The following is a 27,177-nucleotide window of genomic DNA, read 5'->3' on the forward strand; positions in this document are numbered from 1 at the left end:
TTTGGATGATCCTTGGATCCAGCGCCCGTTGACTGCCCGTATAGACAAGAGAAGTGCTGAGCTGACCTCCGAGCTCAAATCACATGCAAATTCGGCTCCCAAACTTTGCTTAACCCTTAATCACGCGGTCGCGATCCAACCCCATGTGCGTGTGAAGCGGCCGACACGTCTATCCCTCATGTCACTGACATGTGGCCCCCACCACTCGCATGGCCCCACACGTCAGTCTCCGCTCTCCCCCCGTGATCGCCGCGGCGCTCTGTCTCATCTCCTTCGCCGTTTGAACAATCGAGAGCTCGCCATTTCTTCGATCTCCTCTTCTCCTCCACTTCCTCCTCGTGGCTTCGCATCGCGTGGAGCTCGTAGTGTGCTAGATCTAGGACGAGGAGGAGGAGGAGGAGGAGGAGGAGGAGGAGGAGGCGGCGATGAGGGCGCGGCGGGTTCTCGCGGCGGCGGTGGCGGCGTTGCTGCTGCTGTTCGCCGTTGTGGCGGTGGCGCGGCTCGACCTGGACGACGAAGGGGACGACTCGGAGGTGCTGGACGAGCTGCTCGCGGTGGACGAGGAGGAGGAGAGAGGGGAGCTCGGCGGAGGAGGGGAGGCGGCGGCGGCGGAGGCGGTGCGGCGGGCGCAGTCGATGGTGCTGGTGCTCGACAACGACAACGCGCGGCGCGCCGTGGAGGAGAACGCGGAGGTGCTCCTGCTGGGGTACGCGCCGTGGTGCGAGCGCAGCGCGCAGCTCATGCCGCGGTTCGCCGAGGCCGCCGCGGCGCTGCGCGCCATGGGGAGCGCCGTCGCGTTCGCCAAGCTCGACGGGGAGAGGTACCCCAAGGCCGCCTCCGCCGTCGGGGTCAAGGGGTTCCCCACCGTCCTCCTCTTCGTCAACGGCACCGAGCACCAGTTCACTGGTCTCCACACCAAGTGAGGATGCTGCCCGTTGTGTGTGCCATTTCGTTCTAGAAGCTGCCGTTAACGTGCTCGATGAATTGACTATGGGAATTCTGTCTTTGTTGTTGATAGGGACGCGATAGTTACTTGGGTAAGAAAGAAGACTGGTGCACCAGCTATTAGGATTCAGTCAAAGGATTCCGCTGAGGAATTTCTCAAAAAGGATCAAACTTTTGCTGTTGGTCTTTTCAAAAATTGTGAGGTATGTTAGTTGTCTGCTGGATTTGGATACAGGATGTATATGCTCTACGCTAAATATAAAAGCTTGAATAGTAAAGTTCATAGAGTTTGTTTCATTACATTTGGAGGTTATTCATCCATATCCATCTTTTTTGGGGGCAGGGAGCAGAATATGAAGAATTCGTGAAAGCAGCAACCTCAGAAAATGAAGTGCAATTTGTAGAAACCAATGACAGGAATGTGGCCAAAATTCTTTTTCCTGGTATTGCATCTGAAGAGCAATTCCTGGGCCTTGTGAAAAGCGAGCCAGAAAAGTTTGAGAAGTTCAGTAAGTTTCTTCTATATTACCCATTATAGAAAAATTTCTTTGGATAGTTCACTTCACCCCTTTCATTTTGGTCTTTTAGACCATAGTTTGATGAGTACTTCCCAATGAAAAGCCTTACTGAACACTGAAAAATGATCTTTTTCTTCTCTTATATTTTGGTATTTATGTGGTACAAAGTTACACGTTGGATAAACAATGCTGTTCAATGTAGCAATCAGATTTTAGTTGGTGTATCCAAAAAGTGATATGATGGCATTTTTTTTGCAGACGGGGCATTTGAAGAAAAGGAGATAATTCAATTTGTGGAGCTTAACAAGTTCCCACTTATTACTGTATTCACTGATCTCAACTCTGGTAAAGTTTATGGGAGCCCTATTAAGCTACAGGTTGGCACTCTCTGCTTTTTTCTCATTGTATGAACAAGTGGAACTGGATAGAGGTCATATTTCTGGAGGATCAAAGGATGCAACAAACTATGTTGTTCAAATAAGGAAAAAATAGTAATTCTTGATGCTTTTTTTAATGATATATAATTAGATGGTCTTGTAAATTTGTTATAGGTCTTCACCTTTGCAGAGGCTTATGATTTCGAAGATCTTGAATCTATGATCCAAGAGGTTGCCAGAGGATTCAAAACAAAGGTGTGCACTGCTGTTTTGTTCGTTTCTGAGGCTCTGAGCCAATACCACGTCACCTGCATCACTGCATAGGCTGAAACTGTTTTCTCTTTCACTCTGCAGATAATGTTTATATATGTGGATACTGCTGAAGAAAAGCTTGCTAAACCATTCCTGACTCTCTATGGACTCGAACCAGAAAAACCTACTGTAAGTTTGTTTTGTATTGAATGATGGGTCTCATTCTAGAGTCAAGTTTCCGTTATTTTAACTTTTTCCTCCAGTAGATGAAGGAGCGCGTATGTGCTCATATATTATGAAATTAGGTATATCCGTGAAGGATGGATGGATAAAATAGGGATGGCATCAAATCGTTGCTTACTTAAATTATTGTTTCATTGGTAATTATAAATATTGTGCTAATTGGTCTGGGCACACTCTCAGCCATCATTACAGTACTTTGTTTCTCTGTTATTTCACATGATAGACTTATTGCTAAAAAAAAAATTTCACCAGGTGACAGCATTTGATACCAGCAAAGGTACCAAATATCTGATGGAGGCAGAAATTAACGCGAAGAACCTACAGGTTCTTATTTATCTTTTTGGTTTTATGTTACATACTTAAAACAAGACCACTTAGTTGTATCATGAACTGGCAACAGGACTTCTGCTTAAGCCTTCTGGAGGGTACACTTCCGCCATACTTCCGATCAGAACCAGTACCAGAAGAAGTAAGGATTAATTTTGCTAATTTCGCATCTTGCATGTTCAATTAGTATGCACCAGATCTTTCAATGCATTATGCATCAGAGCTGAATTCTTTGCACAGCCTAGCTTAGAGATAACCATATGTTAAGGGCGCAGCATCTTAAGCACGATTTACTATCTGAAATGTTTACAATCCACATTTTCTTTGAACAATCTTTAGAATTTATGGAAAAAATATCCCTCAGTAATATCGGAAAGATGCGCGAATTGAAAACATAACATCTCACATTTTGATAACTGAGCTATAGTTCAAAATGCTCAGTTTGGGTTCACTACCAGTTACTCCATGACCTGTGTTCAAGTATAAAGCAGTTACTACTTTCCATGTTATATGAGTTTATCACAAGAAAGAACACAATGACATGTTTTTTCTTGTTAAGATTGTGTAATTAGAATGTTTCATCCTCGCTCAACATTTTGCAGAAGGGACCTATTGAAAAGGTTGTTGGCCGTACATTTGATTCTTCAGTTCTAGAAAGTCCTCAAAATGTGTTCCTTGAGGTACGGGAACTTTATTTCTGGTCTCTTTTATGGCCAGGTACCCATCATTTCTACTTATGAAATATTGACTTTATTCTTTCCGAGATCTTACACCCTTTTTTACCCTAAAAAGGTTCATGCACCTTGGTGTGTTGACTGTGAGGCCATAAGTAAAAACGTGGAGAAGTTGGCCAAACATCTCAATGATTTGGGCCAGACTAATCTTAAATTTGCACGCATAGATGCTTCTGTGAATGAACATCCCAAATTGCAGGTAAACCAGTCTTTGCATTACCATCATATGGCAGTAGTACAGACATATTTAATGATGCATACCATTTCAGTGATCCATTTACTCTAATGCACTATCAATTTTAGAGCAGTTTTATTATTGCAATTGCGATGTAGCCACTTCTTAAAGAAAACGTAAATTCTTGTGAGATACTTTATGAATTTGGAATGAGATGATTCTATGATTATTCTGCTACACTAGCATATAACTATCAGAAAAAAATTAATTACATACAAGAAATTGTAACCTCAAATGTTTATTAGAGAATGACATGGTTGCATGGGCATTACATTACCTTGCATGGGAGTATCAACTGTGAAGTTCGTCTGTTCACTGCAAATGTTCCCATGCTGAACTTGGTAAAGTAAGACACGGTTTCATTATTTTCCAATGGCAATATGTTGAAGATCAGACGAGGTTTTGGTGAGCTTGATGGCACCTGTGACTGCACATTTAAACTACTTTCCGGTAGAATATCTTAAATGGTGGATTGATATTACTGAACACTCAGTAACCACGATGTTAGTAATACTAAATAATATCATGAGAAGAGATGTAATTTCTCTTAGTTAATTTGCTTGATTACTGGAAGCATGGCCTGTTCCTTTATGCATGACCAATTGAACTGCTCTAATCAATCCACCAGCACAAAAGGTATACAATTTCCCTTACAATTGTCCATTCCTCCATACAGATAAACAACTACCCGACACTGTTGCTATATCCTGCCCAAGACAAAAGCAACCCGGTATGTCCTCTGAAACGGATGCGAGCTTACTGTAAGCTATTCTCACTACATGTGCTAATAACATACTTTCAAATGCAGATAAAACTTTCAAAGAAATCAAATCTGAAGGACATGGCAAAATTCATCAAGGAGAAGCTGCAAATTGCGGATGTTAAAACAGTAGCCGCTGGTGACAATGTCAAGGATGAGCTATAGTAGATTTCTCACACAGCTTTTGGGCATGCTTTGTGCAGTGAATGAAAGGCACAGCATGCTTATATTTTGCTGGAATGCTCTCACACCATGCTTGTCTTGGGGTTGCAATGTACCATTTGAGATAAGGAAATAGAATAGGAAATGATCAAACGGGTATTTAAGTTGAACTATATATTGACCTTCCAGATTTACTTCCCCTTCGCAGCATCAGCTGTTCCTTTTGAAGATGATTTACTATACATGCTAAGTTGTTGATAACAAGCTGCATTTGTTCGTTTGTTGAGCTGTGACTTGTATGTATCCATTGTTCTGTAACATAGAACCACAAATTCTGTTCAATGTTGTATCCTCCTTTCTAATCTTTTACTTGGATAACCTTTTGCTATGGAAACGTCTTATGATGATAGGCAATTCTTTGACCAAGAACAAACTAGCACAATAAAATTAAGCAAATAGAAGAGATCATGTTTTAAGTTTATCCTAAGTTCAAATCTATGGATAAATGCAACAATGTCTCCCTAAACTAAGTTTAAATAATAACTATAAAATTAAGCAAATAGAAGAGATCATGTTTTAAGTTATCCTAAGTTCAAATCTATGGATAAATGCAACAATGTCTCCCTAAACTAAGTTTAAATAATAACTATTCACAAACATACATGAACGTCTCCCTAAACTAACTTAAAATAATAACTATTCACAAACATAAAACGTTGCGCAACGTGAACGAACAAAAGGAGAACAAAAATTAGGAAAAAATTACTTTCAACAGTAAAGAAAGTAAAAATTTAATTTGAATTGTAGGGCTTTACTCTCTCCGAAGAGAAAGAGCCCTTCCAGAAATTCTCAGTGGCCCGGGTGGGCCAAAGAGGGGGTTTGGAAATAGTTTTCAACCAGCAATTGACGCGCCTCGGTATAACCTCATAAGCTGCGTCATTGCCCCAAGCGCAAAGATGCCTTCAAACGATTGCCCCCCTCCCCTCTTTATACCCGCAGACCTCCCGCACATCTCCCTCGACAGCCGAGGTGGTACTAAACCAAACATGGAAACACGAACCGCCTCAACTTGCCTGGGCCCTGGGCTTTTCGTCCCTTCTCCATGGGCCTCGCTTTCTCCTTGTGGGCTTCCACCTGCGTTTCCACCAGGCCCAAATTAGGACTAATCAAGGAATTATTACCTCCTGTAAATAATTTTAGGACAATCTCGGTGAAAAAGCGATCATTAACTGCGAGGTAAAAACGCTGACCCCACTAGCGAGTGATTTTCTCTCGCCGTAACACTCGAAGTATAGTAGTGGTAGTCGAGTTAATTACGTTTTGCTTCTCTCTTTCTCGTTTCCGGCGAGGCAAAACGGGCGGGGGCGCGGCCGATCTCCGCCGCGCGGCGCGGCGGCTTGATCTCTCGGATGGCGCCGGAGAGGCGGCTCGCGTACGCCGCGCTCATCCCGTTCCTCCTCCTCGCGCTCCCCATCCTGCCGTCCGATTCCCCGTCCGGCGGCGGCGGCGGCGGCGGTGGCGGTGGTGCGGGTGGGGGTGGGGGAGAAACCCTAGACCCGCCCGCGGCGAAGTACGTGGTGCGGTTCGTCGAGTACCGGCCCGCCGACGAGCACCGGGAGTACCTGGAGGACGGCCTCCGCGGGGCCGCGCGGCCTCCCCCCGCCGCGTCGTGGCGGTGGGTGGAGCGGCGGAACCCCGCCGCCGCGTTCCCCACCGACTTCGCCGTGCTCGAGATCCGCGACGCGTGCCGCGCGGCTGTCGTCGACGCCGTCAGTGCGCTCGGCCGTGTCCGGGACGTGCACGCCGATGCAAGCTACTCCAGGGGCGTCCTGTCTGCGGATCGGCCGCGGCAGCAGGGGAAGCTGTTCACAGCCATGTCGTTCGAGGGGGAGGAGGGAGGGGGAGATAGGGAGGTCGGGTGCAGCACTGACAGTAATAATTCCTCTTCTGCTGGTTGGAGGCGGAAGCTTCTCGTGCAGGTAGACTTCTTCTGCTACTCAGAATAGAAGCATCTCCGCGTGATAATTTTTTTCCATTTTCGTGTCAATAATGATTACATGCAATTGAAACAGAAAGTATTAAGTTCTTTACATCTATCTCCGAGAAGGATTATACCTATGAATTGTATTGTAGATCACTATATATATGTTTCGATGGCGAACTTGTGGGAAACTGAAAAAGAAAAAAAAACATTGGTATTCAGGTGAAGGTATCCATGTATTACTCAGAGGTAGTTAGTGAATATGGGTTCAAAATATGAGCCTTATTCATACAAACCAGATCTGGAAATTAATGTACTGTGTAGTGTATTAGTGTATAATCTGCTAATCTGCTTAAAATTATAGCATGACACTACACAGTGGATACAATATGCCAAGACATTTCCATAAGAACCTGATGGTACAACATATACATCCATGTCAACAGTTCTGTCCATGTGAAGTTATCAGGCTGTATGCTTGCTGTCATGTTTTAGCATGACAAGGTAATAACAAGTGTCCTTTTACAGAGATCACAAGTAACATCTCTTTTTGGAGCTGAACGACTATGGGGGAGAGGTTTCACTGGTAGGAAAGTCAAGATGGCCATTTTTGACACTGGTATTCGAGCAGATCATCCACACTTCCGTAATATTAAGGTATAATGTGATGCTAGTAAATATCACTGCCTGTGGTTATGGTCAAATACACATGCATACAAAGGAAAAAGAACATTAGTTTGGAGGGGAAAACGAAACATGCATTATATACAACTTCATATTCTTTATGGTGTTTCCGTCCTGGTCTCAGATGTTGTATCAATTATTGTCAAATTGCCATCCATACTGTAATTGGGATTCCTTAAAAGTACAACTACTGTTCCTAGTATTGCAAGGCAAGAACACAATGATAAACATGTATTATTATCTTAATGTTGCCTCTCCTTGCCTCCTCGTTGTTTGTTATCCCCATCACACTTCTTAAGAAACTAATTTTTGTAGGAGCGCACTAATTGGACAAACGAAGACACACTAAATGATAACCTTGGGCATGGAACATTTGTAGCTGGAGTTATTGCTGGTCAAGATGCAGAATGCCCTGGATTTGCACCTGACACTGAGATATATGCATTTCGAGTGTTCACAGATGCTCAGGTATGGACTTGGCTGCTATACATGAACTATGAAGCACAAAAACCAGATTTTCTTTCCCTATCAATTTAATTCATTCTTTAACCTTTGATATTGCAAATGGAATAAGTGTTTCCCAAAATTATGGAAATCCACCTGTAACTTTTGAACTTCTAGAACATAGAATTTAGAAGCATACGAGTGCTGTTCTTTCTATATATGAGCATAATACAGTTTAAAATCTCTCAGATGCCTTTTATACACGATGTGTTTTGCGCAGTTAATTTTTATTTACGCGTTGGAAAGCATATACACCTAACTGTTGTTAGAACACACCGCTGGTAAGATTTTGAGAATTCTATCTTGTTCTCAGTGCAGATATCCTACACGTCGTGGTTCTTGGATGCATTTAATTATGCAATTGCAACTGGTATGGATGTACTGAATTTGAGTATTGGTGGACCTGATTATCTGGATCTCCCCTTTGTGGAAAAGGTAGAGCAGGAGGATAACTTTCTTCATTTCCCTCATTCATGTTCCTATCTGTACTGCATTAGAATTTGATTTTGTTTAAAAGTAGAAGTCGTTACACTTTGCAGCAAAACCTCCAATCCATTACCCTTACACAGATTTAGAAAGGTGGTATTATCAGGGTTGAAGTAGCCTTCGGAGTTGATGGGCACATAAGAAAGAATAACAGACATCTCATGTTTGTTGCCTCCTGGTGGCTAGATCTGGCCAGCACAAATAAAGAAAAATGTACTGGAAATAAAAAGGGAAATGTAAAATAGTAGGAAAATGAAAAATATTCAAGTTCATAATTCTGTTTAATCATTTTGCAATTAAGCTTATCTTAATCTTATTGACCATCCATATTTTTATGAAATATATATGCACGGGACTAGTTTATCGTGTAATTTTGTTAGGAAATTTGAGTTTGAATCAGTGGAAATGTCTGAATTAGTTCACCACTCAAGGTTATCCTTGTATCCCCTGTGCTTTAGCGGTTATTAACTTGAGTAAGTGGCAAATACATTCTTTATGTTTTGCTCCCATATTGCTGATTTCACTTAATTTGTCCTCTCTGTTCTTTGGGCGATTGTATTTATTTTCTATTACCGAGTAAAAAAGAAATCAGTTTGAGAAGCAATGTACGCCTTTTCCTGCTGCCTTATTATTAAAAATTGGATTTCTAGGATGTATTTATGAACATCTTGTGAGAATTTGTAATTTTCTGAATATTTTATAGGTTTGGGAGCTCACAGCAAATAACATTATTATGGTATCAGCTATTGGAAATGATGGCCCTCTTTATGGCACGCTAAATAACCCGGCTGATCAGAGTGATGTCATTGGTGTTGGTGGTATTGATTACAATAACCATATAGCTTCATTTTCCTCTCGAGGCATGACTACTTGGGAGCTTCCTCATGGGTACATTGTTCAACTTACCAGTACACTATTTTCTTAGTCTGTCACTGACTGTTGTTTTTTTCCGATATCTGGATCCTGTAGGCTTGAAAAGCTAAAGCTTTGTATCATTTCATTAGAACAGAGTGTACAGTACATAAAATCTGTAAGCCTAGTTCAGTGGTTTTGTATATATTATCTTAAAAAAATTTGATGGAGTTTGGAGTACTTACATTCGACTTCCTCATGTATTATGTTGATAAAGGTCATTGCTAGGTTTGTGCTTACCAAACTTGGCACTGGAAGTGCACACAAAAGATGGTCATATGCTGATTCTTTTTAATCACATACTAGCAGGTCAAGTAGAATTACGTCTTGCTGATGCTGGTATCACATAAAGCTTTTTTACAGGAATTTCTCCTGAGAACTTTTGTAAATCATATTCGATAATTTTATTGTAGTTGAAAATCAGATTGTTTGTGATATTAAATTTATGGCAAGAAACTATTTCCTGCCCCTTGGACTTTAGGCATTTAATTAACATCTGTAGTAAATACTTGAAATGATGAGGCAATTTTGGGGGGTAGCGATGATCATTTTTTTACAATGCCATAGTACCATCTTCTCTTGTGCTAGCTTCACAGATCCTTGAATTGGCTTACTCATAAGGTGTGGTTTCAATAATGCAGGTATGGCCGTGTTAAACCTGATGTTGTTGCGTATAGTCGTGATATAATGGGTTCAAAGATCAGCACAGGTTGTAAAACCCTTTCAGGCACCAGTGTTGCAAGCCCAGTGGTTGCTGGTGTAGTATGCTTGCTTGTTAGTGTTATACCAGAGGAGCATCGGAAATCCATCCTTAACCCTGCAACAATGAAACAAGCCCTTGTAGAGGGTGCTTCTAGGCTTTCAGGACCAAACATGTATGAGCAGGGCGCTGGCAAGATTGACCTGTAAGTTTCTTGTCCCTTTTAATGTACTCTTTGGTATGCCTATGATTAGTTGGATATTCAATACTTCTTGTATCCCATCCTTTCCAAACAGCAAGATTTGTCCTTCAAAATTTAGAGGCAGTATATCCTGTTTGGTTTGCCCTTCTTTCTATTGTGTGCTCAAACAGATACTCATTTATTGTTGTCTTTTTCCAGCTGGCAATCATACGAAATCTTGAAAAGTTACCAACCGCGTGCAAGCATCTTTCCTAATATGCTTGACTTCACTGATTGTCCCTATTTCTGGCCTTTTTGCCGCCAACCTCTGTATGCTGGAGCTATGCCAGTGGTCTTCAATGCTACAATTCTGAACGGGATGGGGGTGATTGGTTATGTTAAGGATCCTCCTGTATGGCAGCCCTCTGAGGATGTCGGCAATCTTCTTAGTGTTCACTTCACCTACTCAGATGTCATATGGCCTTGGACAGGTTATCTTGCCCTGCACTTACAAGTTAAAGATGAAGGATCTCAGTTTTCAGGCATAATCAGTGGCAAGGTCACGTTGTCAATTTACAGCCCAGCAGCCCATGGGGAAAGCAGTCCACGAAGTAGTTCATGTGTTCTTTACCTGAAGGTCAAGGTGGTGCCAACACCTGTTAGGTCCAGAAGAATATTGTGGGACCAATTTCATAACATCAAATACCCATCTGGTTTTGTTCCAAGAGATTCACTTAATGTGCATAATGATATCCTTGACTGGCATGGCGATCACTTGCACACGAATTTTCATATACTGTTCAACATGCTGAGAGATGCAGGATACTACATTGAGACCCTTGGATCTCCACTTACCTGCTTTGATGCTAGCAATTATGGGACACTGCTTATGGTTGACCTTGAGGATGAGTACTTCAGTGAGGAGATTCAGAAACTTAAGGATGATGTTGTACACAAAGGGCTTGGCGTTGTTGTTTTTGCTGAGTGGTATCATGTCGACACAATGGTTAAGATGACATTCTTTGATGAAAATACCCGCAGTTGGTGGACTCCAATTACTGGGGGTGCAAATGTTCCTGCACTTAATGAACTTTTGGCACCATTTGGTATTGCTTTTGGGGACAAAGTACTAAGTGGTGACTTCTCAATCAATGGTGAGCAGACCCACTATGCTTCTGGGACTGATATAGTGCAATTCCCAGCAGGAGGTTTTTTGCATAGCTTCCAACTCCAGGACAACTCTAAAATTGCTCAGGATAACTCAAGAAGCGCAGATACACAAAACAGCCCAGATAAAAGCAAGGTTAGTATCTATTGCGCACTATTTCACATTATTTATCTATTTTCTTGAAATGCATTCTTTCAAAATGATGGTGTGGCCATTACACTATTTCTACTTGAGCTCTAACCTAATGATGCACTATAGGTTGAATAGTTGTAGTATGCGATTTGATGGAGGCATGTCTGGTCATTTCTCATGAAACTGTTCCCTAGATTTGGTGCCTTTGTGTCAGTGCCTCCTAGTCTGTGGCTCTGTGCACATGGTATTATGATTGGTAGGCAGGTTTTTTCAGGAATATCAAGTTCTGAGCTAATCAATGGATGGTGGTCATGCTTAACTTGTAATAATAGTCTCTTGAACTTTCATGCAAGATTTTGTTGGCCGTATAAGTTGCAAATGTTAGATTCTTACTAAAATCAGTTATTCCAAAACTTAACTTTTATTTATGAGAGCCCATCAAAAGCTACAATTAAGCAAAATATGTAACTTTCCAATTGTGAAGTTTGGACCCTTCTATGACCAGAATTTTCTCATGTGCCATACTCTGAACTGTTTTTTCTTATGGACATAGATACTGACTTAAATTCAGTAAAAGGAGGATACTAATGAGTGTTCTGGCCAGTTCATTGTGCTGGTAGATACCCCCTCCGTCCCAATATGTAGCAACCTAGGATGAGACTAATCCCATCCTAGGTTGCTACATATTGGGATGGAGGGAGTAATAATTTGATATTTGTTTTGATCACACCATTTTATCATAGCCCTTATTTTACAGTATATAATACTTGCTGTATAGATATAGTAAGGCTTATTTGCTTCTCCTTGGCAGCTCTCTTCTATTCTTGGAATGATGGAAGCAGGCAAAGGTCGGGTTGCAGTCTATGGAGATTCAAATTGCCTTGACAGTAGTCACATGGTAACAAACTGCTATTGGCTTTTGAGAAAACTTGTGGAGTTCACTGGCAATAGAATCAAAGATCCTGTTCTTTTCTCAGAATCTGCTCAGTTAAAATTTCCAGTTTTTGAGAGCATCCATCAACTGTCACGTAGACCAGATGTGAACTTCTCAACATATTCAACAGTCATTGGCAAAGAATTGATCTGTCACCAGGATTCCCGATTTGAGGTTTGGGGAACGAAAGGTTATGGTACCCAACCAACAGGCACAACAAGAAAGTTGCCAGAGTACCAGAAAAGTGAAGCTTACAATATTTCAACACCAATAGCTTCTGACAGCACACCAGATGAAGCTGGTCTGCAAAGAAATATTTCAACACCAATAGCTTCTAAGTTTGACAAAAGAATGGACTATTTTGGTTTTCTCGGGCACGAAGAGGTATCCTGTTTTGCCTTCCTCTTTGTAGTGGCTAGCATTTGTTAAGTTAGCATATTGCACTTGATCAAGCAATAACTCTAGTTTCTTACATTTTCTCAGAATTCTGGATCCCTTTAAGCTGTACAATTGTGCACACACTTAGTAATAGTAAGGTTAGCATATTATTGCATGCGTTAATCTAACTATGATTATGCTATAAACTTAATAAAACAGAATTTTCATGGTTTACTGGCCATATGCTGTGAACGGCCACCATATGTCTTGTTCCAGCCTGCAGCTACCATATTTGATACCTTGTACTCCCTCCGTTTCACAATGTAAGACTTTCTAGCATTGCCCACATTCATATAGATGCTAATGAATCTAGACATTATTATATATTTAGATTCATTAGCATCTATATGAATGTGGACAATGCTAGAAAGTCTTGCACTGTGAAACGGAGGAAGTACAGTTTACTATCTTGCCTAGACTCTAGAGAAATGCACAGTATGATCAAGCTCCATCTCTTGCTTTTACATAGAAGCTAGAGCACAAAACCAGGAAACTGTTGCTAGTTTTGTGCGATAGATCAATTTGAAGAACACCGGAAACCACATGATTAGGACTTACTCCGTAAGACTAGAGAAACACTGTAGTGAATGGTAGCCCATTTAACCACAATAATGTTATCTACGTTGCTATGTAAAAGTCAGATGATATATAGCGAGGAAGTTTAATGTTCTTTCTCTAGAACATAGAGTAGATGGAAAGCTTATCATTTAATTGGGTTTTAGGTTTTGTTAGGAGATATTCTCATATGCTCCTATAGGATTTAACTATTGTGGTAACAATTCTATTATTTTGCAGATTGACATAGGAATGCTAGTGGCAAGCCAATGGATGGTACCTTGCTTTGCTGCTACTGCCTGTAAGTAACAAATACTTATTGAATCTTGACTACTACCTCTGGTTTTAAACATATGGTATTCGTTTTCTCTAGAAATATTTATGCAAACTGACAAACATGCAAGTTGTGCTTAAAGTACCTTTTGATGATAGACACATTTTGTTATTCAAACTTTGAAGAATAAGTCAATGGTGTCAAAGTTTGGTCAATGTGTGTCTGGCCGATGTATCTGATTTCTGATCTTGTACCTTGCCCCAACACACAGGCCTTATGTTGTACCTAAGTTGCAGAGTGCAACAAAAGCGCCGACGACGAAAGAAGGGGTCAACAGCTGCTAGATTGTCAAGTATGGACCGTATGGTCTAACATGACACACTGTTGGGGGCCAGGATGAATATAGGAATTTCGGCACTTGCATTGCAACCTTCATGGGAATATACAGTTCGCTCCCTATACAACAGAGTGAACAGGACCTGGTGAGCTTGAGTTCTACCGGAATTTCCCGATCCTGTTTCAGCTCTCAACGGGAGGCCTCTTGTCTTGAGGCACAATTTTTGCACCGTGGCTGGAGGCACATGGCTCATATTTTTTTCTGAGCAAGCAGCTGATTCAGCTGTTCGGCAGCAGCATGGAGAGGTATTTCGACTTCAATTTCAGATGGTGCGTATTGACATGAAGTTGTTTGTAGTTCGTCAAAATTTTGCCAATGTAATGATACGTTAATTTTGACGCACGATCACTGAGCTAATTCCTTTAGGAAGGGACTAGAGCTAACTATTTCATTCTTTGGTAGTCGTACCTTTTTACTCCGGATGTCTGAAAGTGAAGGGTTTCAATCATCTCTGTAGATCGGTTAGGTTGAGCACTTGAGCTGCTTGTAAGTATAGAAGAGGAAAAGGCTTACTCCAGCAAGTCATTTTCAAGTTATTTCTTCAGAAGTTGCCTGTCTAGTAGTATTATATGCCCTTGGAATTTCTCGTTTTCTGTTTGGGTTGCGAGGTTTCAATCTTTTGTTTCTCTTTTACCGAGAAGAGCGCAGACAATCGCATTCTTGTTTAGGGTAAGAGTAGAGCTAATAATGTTCGCCAGTTATCGCGCTCAAACTCTACATTAAATTTGTGCTACATCAGAGCCAAAGAAATTTCGGCTACATCACATATTCCAGAATTATCTTGTGTATTGCCATGAATAGTGTTACCTTTTTCCCATCTACATACAATAACAGGAATGCTTCATTTTATTATTGAATGGTTACATCAGTGTCTTCGCGGCGTCACAGCATGGTCAAAGGAAACCACAATTTAACACGTTAATTTTATTATTACTACTACTGGAAGAACGCCAGTTTTGTTTCTTTTTGGGGAAAAAGAATCCCAGTTTTGTTATTTTACTGGAAGCAATGGAGACTTGTACCACCAATATCTGAACAGCTTTACTCGATACTCCAAAAAGGTAGCTAAGAAATGAGCTAAAACAGAGGCTTCTTGCCGTTGAGAAGACCCATCAAGTGGTCGAAGACGTGCGAGCCGCCGTCGCGGATGCCCGAGTGCATGTACTCGTTGGTAATCCAGAGCCGGATGCCCGCGATCTGGGAGGCCGTCTCCTTGGCGATGTTGAAGTTGACGTACATGTCCTCGTAGTAGACGGCGGCAGCCACCGGGACCTGCAGAATTTGCAAGTAAACCTGCTCAGTTAAGCGTTTGAGGAGTACCGACAGAAAGTAGCATATGCAAATATGATGTTCTTTTAGTATAAAGATGACCAAGAACCGTGCATCCACTGATGAAGAAAAGGCAAATGGGTTCAGCTCTAGATTTTCCTGAAACTAGCCTTCCTTAACAGAGGATGATGGTGAGGAGTTCATGGCTTTTTCTCAGCAAGAAGAACGAACCTTATTGTTGTTCAGCACATTGACATCATACAGTGGGGGCCAGTCCTCTTTGTGAGCTAACATATGGGCAGTCTCCTTCAAGGGTCGTAAGGCGTGAATCTCATCAAAAATACATGGAAATACCATCTGCATAATGAGAAAGGAATACATGTTAGAAATCTGTATACAATCTTCAGGAAGCGATGATATCTCGAAGGACAACAACTCGGAAGCTGCTAGGTAGCATCAGTTAAGGAAAAATGACTTTGACATTGTTGAGTTATTCTCGCATGATTTGCCAAAAATGTATGCAGTATGTCCAAAGGTCACAGTGGTAGCTAAACCAGTACAATTTCTTACCGGAAAAAGTACCACCATCCATTCTAAAAAGGACAATGTCGAGCAACATTAAAGCTGGAAAAATCTCTTTACAAAGTGTTTTACTTTCTTAAAATGCCGGACGAAGTTTTTATCAGATAATTGAAAGTTTAAAATGTCAATCTGTCAAACCTGACTAACTATAGACTATTAGTTGGAAATAGCCTGCAAAATGTACCTTTCGCTATCAGATTTCATTTGGTAAAGAAACATTTAACTGTAATTAATTGCATAATTGGTACTTCTCCTAAAAGATCTGGGTGTACCTCTCCAGTAAAATAAACAGGTCTGCCTTCTTTTATAGCCTTGATAGGATCAAACAAACTTTCGCACTCACTGCCAATCTTGTGAGCTGACCATTTTGATGGAGAACCCTGCATCCATCAATAAGAAAGGACTTGAACAATTGTTCTAAACAATACGATGCTCTCATGCTACCAGATTAACATATGGCTCCAAAGGTACCTGACAATAGATAGACTCATGCAAGAGAGCATAAAGAGGATTTTGATCAAAACCTAACCACCTCTCAAACTGCAGAAAGTTATAATGTTAGATTACTACTTGGAATCCCTAGTGCAAACAATAGAGAACATTGCTTCAATAGGAATGCAAAGATCTAAAAATCCAGCATTATGATTTATGCGTGGTGGACAGTTTACCTCTTTCAGGAAGTAATAACTTATAGTCTTTTTTGCACCAGGGACTAATATAGGGTCCCACACCCTCTCGAACCTGTACCATACAAAAAAGAAAGAAATTCCAGATTGGGCAAATTGTGCTTGTTTTTCAAGTCATGAATGAGAAAACCAAAGGTGTTGCTTACAGATAGTGCAGCCTTTCAAATCCTCCACCGGAGCCCAAACCAGATAATCCAAGGCACTGCAACATCTTAGGAGTTAACCTGCCACCTGATGGAAGAGAAACCTGAAAACACAAATGATGCTCAAGATACAAGTTTCCAAATTCACATAGAAAAGAAACACAAAAAGTATTTACTTAAGAATGACTTACTCCTCCACCTTCAGATTCATTTAAATATCTTACAAGCTCATGAATGACTTGTATATCTTGAGGATATCTCGCATAGTACTTCTCATTTTGCTGCTGAACTTGTTTAAAGCAGGCCCTGTACACAGTATCTGCAGTACAGGCACTCCCTAGAGGTGGAAGCCCCCCAGTCAAAAGAACAGATTTCAGGCCTTCTGGAGCAAAACTCAAATAGGTAACAGCACAAAACCCACCATAACTCTGTAGTCGAAGAAAGAGTAGACAACATAATTAATATGGTGCTAGATGACCATCATCGAATGAAAGATAAACAAGCAGTTGAACAGTTGAACATAAAATATCCTGAAATAGTTGTGTGAAACAAGGCTTTTTTTGGCCTTCTCTGTTATATCGCCAACACAGTTATGTAAATGCAGCCACATAAGATCCTCTAGAGTTGGGGAGGGGTGTAGACTCGAACACACCATCACCCCAACTCAAATAGTCATAGCAATGTTTTTTGTTAGCTCTTTAGTTTTGCTAGCAGTTGCAAGTCCAGTGTGAATTGTGAACAGGTTAATGTACAGTTTAATATGTATGTTTTCCTTGTATGGATAATAAAATTGGCTGAAAATTTCAAATGAAGCCCATATTTCTTGAATGAGGAAAGCATCATCACTGAGGCAAAAGTAGTTTGCCAACGGAGAATTGCAAACTTCAAAGCTCAGTCTTTACTTTGAGTGATCCATGTAAATTTGCAAATGTTCAAAACGTTATTTCACAAATAAACGTGAGTCAATTATTAATTTCACTATAAATATAGATGCTTGCTGAAGAATTATTATGTACCATTAATCTAAGATATGCATTGATATCACATAAGTTAGGTATCATACTTGTCCTAAAACCGTCCAAGGCTTGGCATCTGGCACAAGATGCAGGCGGATAAATTCTGCATCTTTAACTATACTATCTGCCCTGAAATGCTTCAAATACTCCACCTGTTCTGCTGCAGATGTTATTTGGGAAAGAGATGATGTTGTCAACGGTGTTGACAGTCCTGTTCCTCGCTGCAAATACAAATCAATGTCAGCGCAACAAGGGCAAGACGTGAACAAAGAAGGAGAAAACACATTATCTACCGAGCATATTGGATTCTACCTGATCTAGCAACACAACACGGTATTCTTCACATGCTTTCTTCATCCATCCACTTGCTTCTGTGGGACGAGGACTTTCAAATCCAGGTCCGCCTTGTAGAAACAACAAATAAGGCAAAGGCAAATCCTCTTTTCCAGCTGCAAGGATACACTTGACATAAGTTTCCTAAACATTACAGATCATGCTACCTCGCAAGAAATTAAGTTGCCCCCAACATGAAACTGAACCACAGCGCAACCAATCCACTTAGCCTTAACTCCATCATGCATTCGCTTCATCAACAAAATGTTGATTTTGCCATACACTTTGCACACCATTTATTATACAATAATATAACAACATAATGCATTACTTTCTATATTTAACAGTAAGCAAGCTCTCTTGACAAACTAGCATTTATTAATAATCGTAATTGATGGTTCGACCAGTGCAGTGTGCATGTATCAAGCATGTTCCTACCTCCCAAACTACATATACACTCTAATCTGGATCCAGCAAATATATATGATCTCGATACCAACTTATCCCAACTTATCAATCAGTCCGATCACAACAACTGCACAGAACGCAAATTGATGCTAAGGATTCGCTTATCCTATAGTCACCGCGCCCTCCCGAGCCCACCGATCGATCCCGCGGTGGCTCGGTATATGGGCACCGCAGCTGGATGGGCAGTAGAGGCGGGCGCGCGCGCGCATTGCGCGGGACCGTGGGGAGGCGAGACTCACCGGCGACGACCTCGCGGGCGAAGACGGTGATGGTGGGGGAGGACGGGGAGGGGGAGGAGTGGTCGAGCGGGACGGCGAACCGGTGGTCGCGGAGGCTGAGGTCGGGCACCGCGTACCACGCCCCGGCCTTGTGCGCCGCCGCCGCCGCCGAAGACGACGACGACGACGACATGGCCGCGACCGGCCACGCGGACAGGAGGATCCGCCGGCGGCGGGACGACGCGGCGGCGCGGGCGACGCCGAGGAAGGCTGGGCGCAGCGCGGGCGCGGCGGCGGAGGCGGCGGTGGGAAAGGCGGAGCGGATTGCTACTGCTGCCACTGCCATATGGGGCCCACGTTCTTAGCGTTTATAATCTCCTCTGCTAATCTTCATCAGCAGTGATTTTTTGAACGAACAGGCACAACTGCACAAGTACTTGTTAATTTCATTGTACAGAGAAAAGTAAAAGTATTTGCTGGGAATACAAAAATAACTATACAAGTGTTTTTTTTTAAAAAAAACTACTCCCTCCGTCCCATAATATAGTAATATAGTACCGACGAGACACTTCATAGTACAACGAATTCAGACATGTTTTCTGTCCAGATTCATTATACTACAAAGTGTCATATCCGGTTTTAGATTACTATATTATGAACGGAGGGAGTAGGTAACATTTCTACGAGTGTTCGAGTTGTTTGAGATAGTGAGATTGACATGAATCCATCCATTCTATCAACACGCCATCAGGAGTTCAAGATGAGATGGTATTTGTGCGATAATCTTATCGAACTTGTTTGCATCGAGAAATCACTCGTTGAACCGGCCAAGTTTCTTTTCTTAAAAAAATCAAACAAAAAAATCATTTTTTAAAGTAAAGGTTGTCCAAATTTCACCAGTTTTCACAAATGTCAGATGTTGACGCAATTTTGATATATATAGGGTACAAAAGTGTCTATAGGATGCGTTGGTCGGAAAATCGGATATGGCAGCGCACAACCTGTGGTTTTTTTGGTAGATTGCACGGAAATAACTAACTCGCTTTCGCAGTGTAGTGCAGAAGAAAAAAAATTTATAGTATAGGGAAGTTTCGGGGCTCCCGCACAGTTCGATTTTTTTTAAGAAAATAACTTCTTTATCGCAAGCTAAAATTGAACCGAACAAATCCCAAATTGCAATCTCTCTTCAACAGGATGTCAAATTTGGTTGAAACATTTAACAATATCACAACCCTTTTTTGCCGGGTCGGCCGAAGGAACCGGCAACCGAATTTCATTAAGATTTGAGGGGAGAAAAATACAAATTTTGCTTACAACAACAGGAGGCTGTTGAGATGGGACCAAGGCTTAGCCTCAGCCCCAGTAAGCTGAAATAAAAACAAACCACAAACAAGGAAAAAGTGCTACCTATTGTTTGTCTCGAAATAACCTGCTTCCTTCCACAGAAGAACCTCTTCTTTGATTGCTTCGGCCAACTGTTCAGGGATCCTTGAGCGCTGATCAAACACACGGGCATTCCTCTCTTTCCAAACTGTCCAGCAAACTAGCATGCACACACTGTCGAAGTTGTCCCTGTAGCAGTGCCGAAAACGCAGCCTGGCCTGCATCCACCACTCAGTGAGCCCAAGTTCGCTTCTCCCAGGAATGGGGAAGGGAAGCTGATCTAACTGCGCAACAAACTCCAAACTCTCACTGTATAAACACATTTGCTGAACAGATGTGCGCAATCTTCAGATTCTCGTGTGCACAGAGTGCAGCAGTCAGAGTGTGGCCAACCCCTCTTCTGAAGATTATCAGCAGTTAGACAGCGCCCCTTTGTGGCCAACCACATGAAGAATCAAATTTTAGATGGTGCCTTCGCATGCCATATCAGTTCTCCCACCGGGCACAGCTCCATTGATTTGAAGAACAGATCATAAGCTGATGTGCTTGAGAAATGGCCATCTGGCGTTAGTTTCCATCTAATGCTGTCTTCTTCTTGACTTAGGTGTATCGTCTGTAGCTCACTCCATAGCTCGAAGTATTGGGCTAGGGCTTCGTTTGAGAGGGAGCCACGAAGATCTCTCACCCATCTGTTGCCTGTTAGAGCTTGTGCAATATCACAACCCTAAATCATTAGATCGACAACATGGTGGAGGAATGTGCCGGTGGTGAAATTGTTGATACATGACTCCACTTATTAGGATTTAAATATAGCCATTGTGATTTTTCTTGCTATAAAGCAACCAAGGAAGAGCAAGACTGATATATTCCCATGGCACCTGGCCAACTAAACTTTGAAATAAGATTCATAGTAAGGCCGTGTTTAGTTTCCCCTATTCCCAACTTTCCATCACATCATATCACATAAAAACTTTCCTACACACATAAACTTCCAACTTTTTTTTCAAACTCCCAGCTTTCTTTAAACTTTCAACTTTTTTCAAAAACTAAACACAGCCTAAGTTTATTATTGCAACGGCTGCAACCCATAGGTTTGCATTATATAGTCAATGCATACATGCATACTAATTTAATGGATAGAGCTAGCAAACCATAACAGATGGGGCTAGAGGAGAAATCAAACGTAGCGTGCTTATTCAAATACATGAAAATTGAAACAAGTGAACAGGTTTGGAAATAGTAATCATGCAACTGATCAGTAAAAACGGTAGAGATATGGAACATATAAATGCTGACGATGCCAACTCCAGGACCAAGCCAAGGGAGCCATTGATGCAAAGGCCATCATCATGTTCTGTTGAGCAAGTAAGACCAATCAGTAGCGTTAATGGAAATAAAAGAAGGAGCAAGCTGGTGAGCAAATTATACTATCTGGCAACAAATTATCACTTAGAAGGAAGGAGCAAGTTAATTACCTGCTGCTCACTAAGGCTCCTGCTTTTCGTTGCTCCACCTCTAGTCCCCCTTAGGCCTTGTTCGGTATGGAAGAGGTTGAAGGGGTTTGAAGGAAATAATTCCACACCACAATAGATCACAATAGGTGTCGAATAAATCCCCTTCAATCCACCAAAATGTCCCTATCGAGTGTTCGGGTCGTGAGCGTCGGACGGTTGGGATGTGTCTTTGCTACGTTCAAGATTTTTTCTTCCAATTCTGAGGCCACATCTCTTGGAGTTGAAGGTGGATTGCCAATAATATCTACATTGACTCTGCAGAGGGTGCTGGGGAGGTGCTCGAAGACGGAATCGTTCTCACCAACCTCTTCCAATACTATGTCAATTCGGAGGTCCTTCAGATTAGGCATGGAATCAGGCATAAACAACACGTTGCAAAGAAAGGCAAACTTGAGACATCGGAAACCATGGTTGCTGATGGTGAGCCATGATCCTTGTGTGTCTGAACAGGGAAGGGCAAGATATTCGAGAGCTTTCAGGTCTCCAAGCATTTCGAGATCGTCCTGAGTAACATATGCTTTACTGAGCTCTAATTTCTCAAGCTTGGCAGCAAGGCGAATCCAACTTGGAATGTTTATCATCCGGGACGTGCTTTCGACGCCGAATCTCTTGAGGTTTTGTAGGGCAAGGAACCACGGATCAAACAAGAAGCGTTCCATAAACACAACAAAATCCAGCGAATGGAGGCTATGTCTGTCCAGTGCATTAAGTGAGGAGGTGAAAATCTTCTTGCAGCTCTTTTTATGCTCGGCTTGGGCCTCATCAGAATCTCTAGCATGGTAAGCCTTCCAATATACAACTAGTACTCTCAGCTTGGTAAGCTCACCTAGCTCCTTCAAAAAGCTTCCTGGTTGACAGAAGAGCGTGAGACCTGTGAGCTCCTCCAATGCTTGCATCTTGCTAACACCTTCTGCTGGAAACTTCACATCTTGACTGACAGAAAGGCGAGCCAACCGCTGAAGTAGAACAATGGATGGTGGTAATTCTTTAACTTCACTACCTCTTATATCTAATGTTTCCAAATGCTGGAGACGTCCAATATTGGCAGGGAGCACAGTTACTCTTCCCCTAATTCTCAGATACTGCAAATGGACTAACTTTTCAATATTAGCAAGATGGTTGTTTGTCAATGATTGACACCCGTCTAGATCCAGTACTCTCGCAACTTTAAATTCTGATAGAGGATGGAATCCTGTGTAGTCCACGGAACAAATAAGTGATCTAACATGAGGCTTAATCGGCATCATCCTTGAGGCAAACTCCTCTTGGCAGTAGTTACCCTGGAGAGACAGGCGACGAACCTTGCAGTAGTTGCTATGCTGCAAAGGTACGAGACCAGACGGATCCAATAAGAACAAAAAGTTCTCCTCTACTGATTTGGACACTATGAAATTAAGAATGACGTCATGAACTCGACAGGTCAGCACTTCACCGTAGTGCTCATTCCATGGTTGGATCAAGCTTCGGTTTATCAGCACGTTGAAATACCTCAACCCTGCTTCATATACATTTTCTCCTGGCCTTGCATTGATAAATCCTTCTGCAATCCATCTACTTACCAAACTACTCTTTGCAATTTCACAATCTTCTGGAAATGCACTCAAGTATAACAGGCAACTTCTTATATCATGTGGAAGATTATAATAACTGAGTGCTAACACTGACTGCATGGTCTCGAGATACTCATTTCCTGGTAGTGGAGAACTGATAATTTTTTTCACCTCATTCCAATGATATAACGATTCATGATCAGCCAAGAAGCTGGATATGGAAATAATTGCTAGAGGTATACCATCACACCTTTTCAGTATCTCTTCAGAAGCTAGCTCAAATTTAGGAGGACATTTCTCTTCACAGTCAAAAATTCTTTTGTAAAATAACCTTTTGGAGTGAGCGCCATCAAGATGTTTCATTTGATAAACAAAACCACCATGAGAAGATGAAGATGATATTGCCACTTCTTTCACACGTGTCGTCAAAATTATTATGCTACCATGAATAGTTTTGACCAATGCTTCTCCAATGAAGTTCCATGGTTCCGGGCTCCATATATCATCCACTACGATAATATACCTGGCACATATAGTTTTAATTTTATCATGGAAGAGCAAATTAAAGTCTAATTTATGTATACATTTTCAAAGGACCAAAATTATAAATGATACTCTTCCAAAGAACCGGAATTAGATTTCTAAAGTATGCTCATATGTTTGGTTGGGTGTTAGTTTACAAAATTCTTGAAATTGGTTTTACCATTTGTACTGCGAGGTAATTATAGCTTACATAGCATTAAACAATAGTTTACTCCGGTTCGCAGCAAGTATACATCAGGCTTCCGGATCCCGAAAAAAAATAGTGCTTAGAATTACAACATGAGCATTTGAGCTACCTTTGCCTCATACTAGCAAATCCTATATACTTATACAATTCATCCCCATTAACTCTAATTCTCTCATCCCACAATGTGCCACATCACCTCAAATTAATCTAGCCATCAGTTATGTACTTGCGAAGATATTTTATGTTTTTTCTCTATTTCTTACAGCTTAGGATAAGTTTTCCCGCAGCAACGCACGGGGAACCATCTAGTTACCTAGGAAAGCTTGGCCCACTCAGTGCTTAGAACACAATACATCAAACTGGGGCACTTGTTTTCTTCGAACCCAGATAGTCTAGCCCACCACCTTGTGGAGCTAGCCGGAAAGCCCATGGGTATTTCTCACTATTTTCCGTAACTGAACCAATAAAATACAAAATGGTTTGTTTTTGGCCAACTATTTCTATACCTGAACTAGTAGGTCTTTTGGCAGTGTTTATCGTCTACTAATTGTAGCACATAACCAAATCAATGCCTCCTGTAGCATTTAGATTACAAGTATTGTATAGTTGGAGGGTGTTTAGGAAAGTTCTGATGAAAATTTGAGTTCTCATGCGATTGAGCAAAGTTAAAGATAACAAAAATGAAGATTAATTACCGAAACAAGCTAAGAATGGTCAGTTGAAAACAAATGGATCATTAGAGTGCACCTTTTTTGTTTGAGATGCTCCCTAAGATTATCCACGAGATTTGCTACATCATCCCAAGTGTTTGTTGACTTGCCAACTTGAGTAGAAATGTTGAGTAGAAGCTCCTTTATATTCGGTCTCTGAGACACCGAAACAAAGGCCTTGTACTCGAATTCCGCCTTGATTTTGTCGTACACTTGTTTAGCGAGAGTGGTCTTGCCCAAGCCTGCACATCCAACAATGGATACCATCCTGACATCATGCTGCGCTGCCGCTGACGACGACTCCTGCTCCAAGCGGCTGATGATGTCATCCCTGGGGCCATCGATGCCGACGAGGTGCTTCGTCTCCGTCCAGAGCGCGCACAGCCGGGCATCAACCTTGGTCGTCGAGGAGGAAGCATCCGAGCTGGTTGGTACAAGTCCATGGAGAGTGTACCTGTTACGCCGCTCGCTGACCTCCAAGACACGGGCCTTGAGCTGCTGGATCTGGCTCGCGATCTGACGGAACGCTCCGATCTTCTTGGCCATGCGCGCCATCTTGGCGGCGAGGCCGCTTTCGCCGGCGCCGTGGAGGCGGTGGACGGAGAGGTCGATGCAGTCCTCGATGTCGTAGGCGAGATCCCGCACCCTGTCCCTCCAGTCCTTGCTGAGCTCGTCGAGCTGATCCGCATCTGCCAGCGCGTGCAGCGCCTTGTTCATGGTGGTGAGCTCGGACTGGAGGAAGGCGAGGTCGTCGCGGACTCCCTTGGCGTGCTTGTACTCGTCGCCGAGGAAGGCCGCGAGCTTTGCGAGGACGGAGTTCATCGCTCCGGTCGCCGCGCTCACCAGGACGCCCTCCATGCCTGCCAGATCGAGGTCAATTGCCCCCTGCTCTCTACCTCACTCTCGATCGCCTCTCTCGTTGTACGTATTGAACTCTTGTTGGTTCCCATGATCATGGAACAATTGTAGAAGTACTCGCTTCTTCACTAAATATTTAACATCATTAACTTTTTTAAACATATTTAACCGTTTGTCTTATTTAAAATATTTAAGTAATTATCAATTCTTTTCCTATCATTTGATTCATTGTTAAATATACTTTCATGTTTACATATAGTTTTACATATTTTTAAAAAAATAAATAAGACGAACGGCCAAACATGTTTAAAAAGTTAACATCGTCAAATATTTAGGGACGAGAAAATAATATTTAATTTCCCTCGTTGATAGTGCTGCGAATAGAAAAATAGGGAAGCCAAGAATTTTGCACGACACCTGCCATAGCGATAGACAATTTTAATAGTAGTATTTTCTTCGCTAGCTAGCCTCAGACGCGAGTGAGATTTATCCATTCCCGTGCCTTCTCTTTCTCCATCAACGGCGAGCGTGGCGGCGAACGGCAGCTGTACGTGTGATACTTGCAGGTTGCAGCGGCCTCTCCTTCCGAAGGTCGTCGACCCCAACACGTTCACCGCCCTTTGAACTCCCCATCGGCCGCTTTGAAAAGAAAAAAAAACGTAGATATTAGAAAATTATATAATATCAAATAATTAGAATGGATAGGGCTTCAAACTTAGATCGTCTAGTCCATCACCTTGTGAAGCTAGTCGGAAGATCCAGATCGTCCTGCGAGCTCCGGCGGCCCTCTCCTCAACATCGGGCGTGGGTAGGCGGCCTCCGTGGGTAGGCGGCCCACGGGCATGTCGCCCACGGCGGTGACGAGCGACGACACCAGCTAGCCCCGCAGACAGCAATTGCGACGCGTTCGCCGGCGTGATGGAGAGGTTCAGGAGCGCGTGGGGGCCGTCGTCGGTCGGCTCTGTCGGCACGGCCTCGAACGCGCGGACGAGAGGCCCTCCTTCTCGAAGGGCCGCACGCCCGCCGCTGAGGAGAGGGCCGCCGGAGCTCGCGGGACGCCGGGCATGGAGGGAACTCGCCGGCACTGGGCTTGGAGGGAGGTAGGGAGGAAGGTTGTGGAGGGAGGTGTGCACGTGGGAGCTCGCCGGCGTCGGGCTCGGAGGGAGGCAGTGAGGGATGCCGGACTAGGAGGGGGCTGCTCCCCGTCGGCGAGCTGGAGGATGAGCGAGGAGCCGAGGAGGAAGATGAAGGGAAGGGGATAGAAGCTGACTTGTGGGTCTCACACTGCTTTTTGGGTTGCAAGCCACGGTGGTACGCCACGTAGGCAAAAGTGGCAAATTGTTAAGAAGCCATCACCTAAGAAGGGCAAAAAAAAATAAGTACAAATCTAATAGGGGTATTTAGATAAGTGCCAAACGTAATAGTGGCAAATAGTTAAATTCCCCGGTATTTACAGGTTTGTGCATGTTTGTCTTCTGTTTAATCAAAAAAGAAAACATGGTTTCTCTCTCAACAAGACAACCAGATATATTTTCATGGCACTTGACCAACTTAACTCTGAAATAAGATTCATAGTAAGTCTATTCTTATAAAGTTAATTCTCACTAAGTGTAATTAATATTAAATTCTCTCTTCTCATGACGCCACATCAATTTCATTCTTTTGTCTTCGGATGATTAAGGGTGCAAACTACCCCATTTTCAAAAAGCCAGCCTTCGGATAATTGATAAGGGTGCAAATTGCCTCTTCTCCAAAAAAAACCACTCCATACATTTTAATTAATTATTGCCTTTGAATAATCGACCAAATGTGCACGAT

General features: G+C 42.4%; 4 protein-coding genes and 1 non-coding gene across 5 annotated transcripts; 2 read left to right on the forward strand and 3 right to left on the reverse strand.

Moving 5' to 3' along the window:
- Positions 1-255: 255 nt before the first annotated feature.
- LOC127777890 (protein disulfide isomerase-like 1-5) lies at positions 256-4,922 on the forward strand. The gene is made up of 12 exons (XM_052304512.1): positions 256-919; positions 1,019-1,148; positions 1,289-1,454; positions 1,722-1,840; positions 2,015-2,095; positions 2,195-2,281; positions 2,588-2,659; positions 2,736-2,804; positions 3,265-3,342; positions 3,455-3,595; positions 4,308-4,361; positions 4,440-4,922. Exons 1-12 carry the CDS (start codon positions 426-428, stop codon positions 4,554-4,556), a joined length of 1,608 nt encoding a protein of 535 aa, XP_052160472.1. The 5' UTR covers positions 256-425; the 3' UTR covers positions 4,557-4,922.
- Positions 4,923-5,360: 438 nt separating this feature from the next.
- Positions 5,361-5,511, reverse strand: LOC127778194 (U4 spliceosomal RNA). The gene has a single exon (XR_008018460.1). It is a non-coding gene; the product is annotated as a U4 spliceosomal RNA (small nuclear RNA).
- A 356-nt stretch (positions 5,512-5,867) lies between these two features.
- On the forward strand, positions 5,868-14,446 carry LOC127776359 (subtilisin-like protease SBT6.1). Its single transcript, XM_052302722.1, has 10 exons — positions 5,868-6,532; positions 7,063-7,191; positions 7,534-7,686; positions 8,041-8,157; positions 8,912-9,096; positions 9,762-10,025; positions 10,221-11,304; positions 12,113-12,619; positions 13,469-13,529; positions 13,774-14,446. Exons 1-10 carry the CDS (start codon positions 5,963-5,965, stop codon positions 13,872-13,874), a joined length of 3,171 nt encoding a protein of 1,056 aa, XP_052158682.1. The 5' UTR covers positions 5,868-5,962; the 3' UTR covers positions 13,875-14,446.
- Positions 14,447-14,575: 129 nt separating this feature from the next.
- Positions 14,576-18,961, reverse strand: LOC127776361 (uncharacterized). Its single transcript, XM_052302723.1, has 10 exons — positions 18,636-18,961; positions 17,908-18,044; positions 17,643-17,816; positions 16,771-17,007; positions 16,583-16,683; positions 16,419-16,491; positions 16,222-16,290; positions 16,023-16,130; positions 15,400-15,525; positions 14,576-15,171 (listed from the first exon to the last, which is right to left on the reverse strand). The coding sequence occupies exons 1-10, from the start codon at positions 18,958-18,960 to the stop codon at positions 14,977-14,979; spliced, it is 1,545 nt and encodes a 514-aa protein (XP_052158683.1). The 5' UTR covers position 18,961; the 3' UTR covers positions 14,576-14,976.
- A 1,687-nt stretch (positions 18,962-20,648) lies between these two features.
- On the reverse strand, positions 20,649-25,491 carry LOC127775997 (disease resistance protein PIK6-NP-like). Its single transcript, XM_052302309.1, has 3 exons — positions 24,539-25,491; positions 21,473-23,584; positions 20,649-21,351 (listed from the first exon to the last, which is right to left on the reverse strand). The coding sequence occupies exons 1-2, from the start codon at positions 25,357-25,359 to the stop codon at positions 21,616-21,618; spliced, it is 2,790 nt and encodes a 929-aa protein (XP_052158269.1). The 5' UTR covers positions 25,360-25,491; the 3' UTR covers positions 20,649-21,351; positions 21,473-21,615.
- Positions 25,492-27,177: the final 1,686 nt, after the last annotated feature.

This window comes from Oryza glaberrima, chromosome 6, assembly GCF_000147395.1.
Source record: "Oryza glaberrima chromosome 6, OglaRS2, whole genome shotgun sequence".
Taxonomy (NCBI): domain Eukaryota; kingdom Viridiplantae; phylum Streptophyta; class Magnoliopsida; order Poales; family Poaceae; genus Oryza; species Oryza glaberrima.

Excerpts from the sequence above, each read along its gene's own strand:
- LOC127776361 (XM_052302723.1), bottom strand. The coding sequence starts at position 18,960 with ATGGCAGTGGCAGCAGTAGCAATCCGCTCCGCCTTTCCCACCGCCGCC. Across the intron at positions 16,684-16,770 it reads ATGAATCTGAAGGTGGAGGA|GTTTCTCTTCCATCAGGTGG; the intron begins GTAAGTCATTCT and ends TTGTGTTTTCAG. Across the intron at positions 15,172-15,399 it reads ATGTGCTGAACAACAATAAG|GTCCCGGTGGCTGCCGCCGT; the intron begins GTTCGTTCTTCT and ends CAAATTCTGCAG.
- LOC127777890 (XM_052304512.1), top strand. The coding sequence starts at position 426 with ATGAGGGCGCGGCGGGTTCTCGCGGCGGCGGTGGCGGCGTTGCTGCTG. Across the intron at positions 3,596-4,307 it reads ATGAACATCCCAAATTGCAG|ATAAACAACTACCCGACACT; the intron begins GTAAACCAGTCT and ends TCCTCCATACAG. Across the intron at positions 4,362-4,439 it reads CCCAAGACAAAAGCAACCCG|ATAAAACTTTCAAAGAAATC; the intron begins GTATGTCCTCTG and ends TTTCAAATGCAG.
- LOC127776359 (XM_052302722.1), top strand. The coding sequence starts at position 5,963 with ATGGCGCCGGAGAGGCGGCTCGCGTACGCCGCGCTCATCCCGTTCCTC. Across the intron at positions 7,687-8,040 it reads GAGTGTTCACAGATGCTCAG|ATATCCTACACGTCGTGGTT; the intron begins GTATGGACTTGG and ends TTCTCAGTGCAG. Across the intron at positions 8,158-8,911 it reads ATCTCCCCTTTGTGGAAAAG|GTTTGGGAGCTCACAGCAAA; the intron begins GTAGAGCAGGAG and ends AATATTTTATAG.
- LOC127775997 (XM_052302309.1), bottom strand. The coding sequence starts at position 25,359 with ATGGAGGGCGTCCTGGTGAGCGCGGCGACCGGAGCGATGAACTCCGTC. Across the intron at positions 23,585-24,538 it reads GAGCATCTCAAACAAAAAAG|GTATATTATCGTAGTGGATG; the intron begins GTGCACTCTAAT and ends TATATGTGCCAG.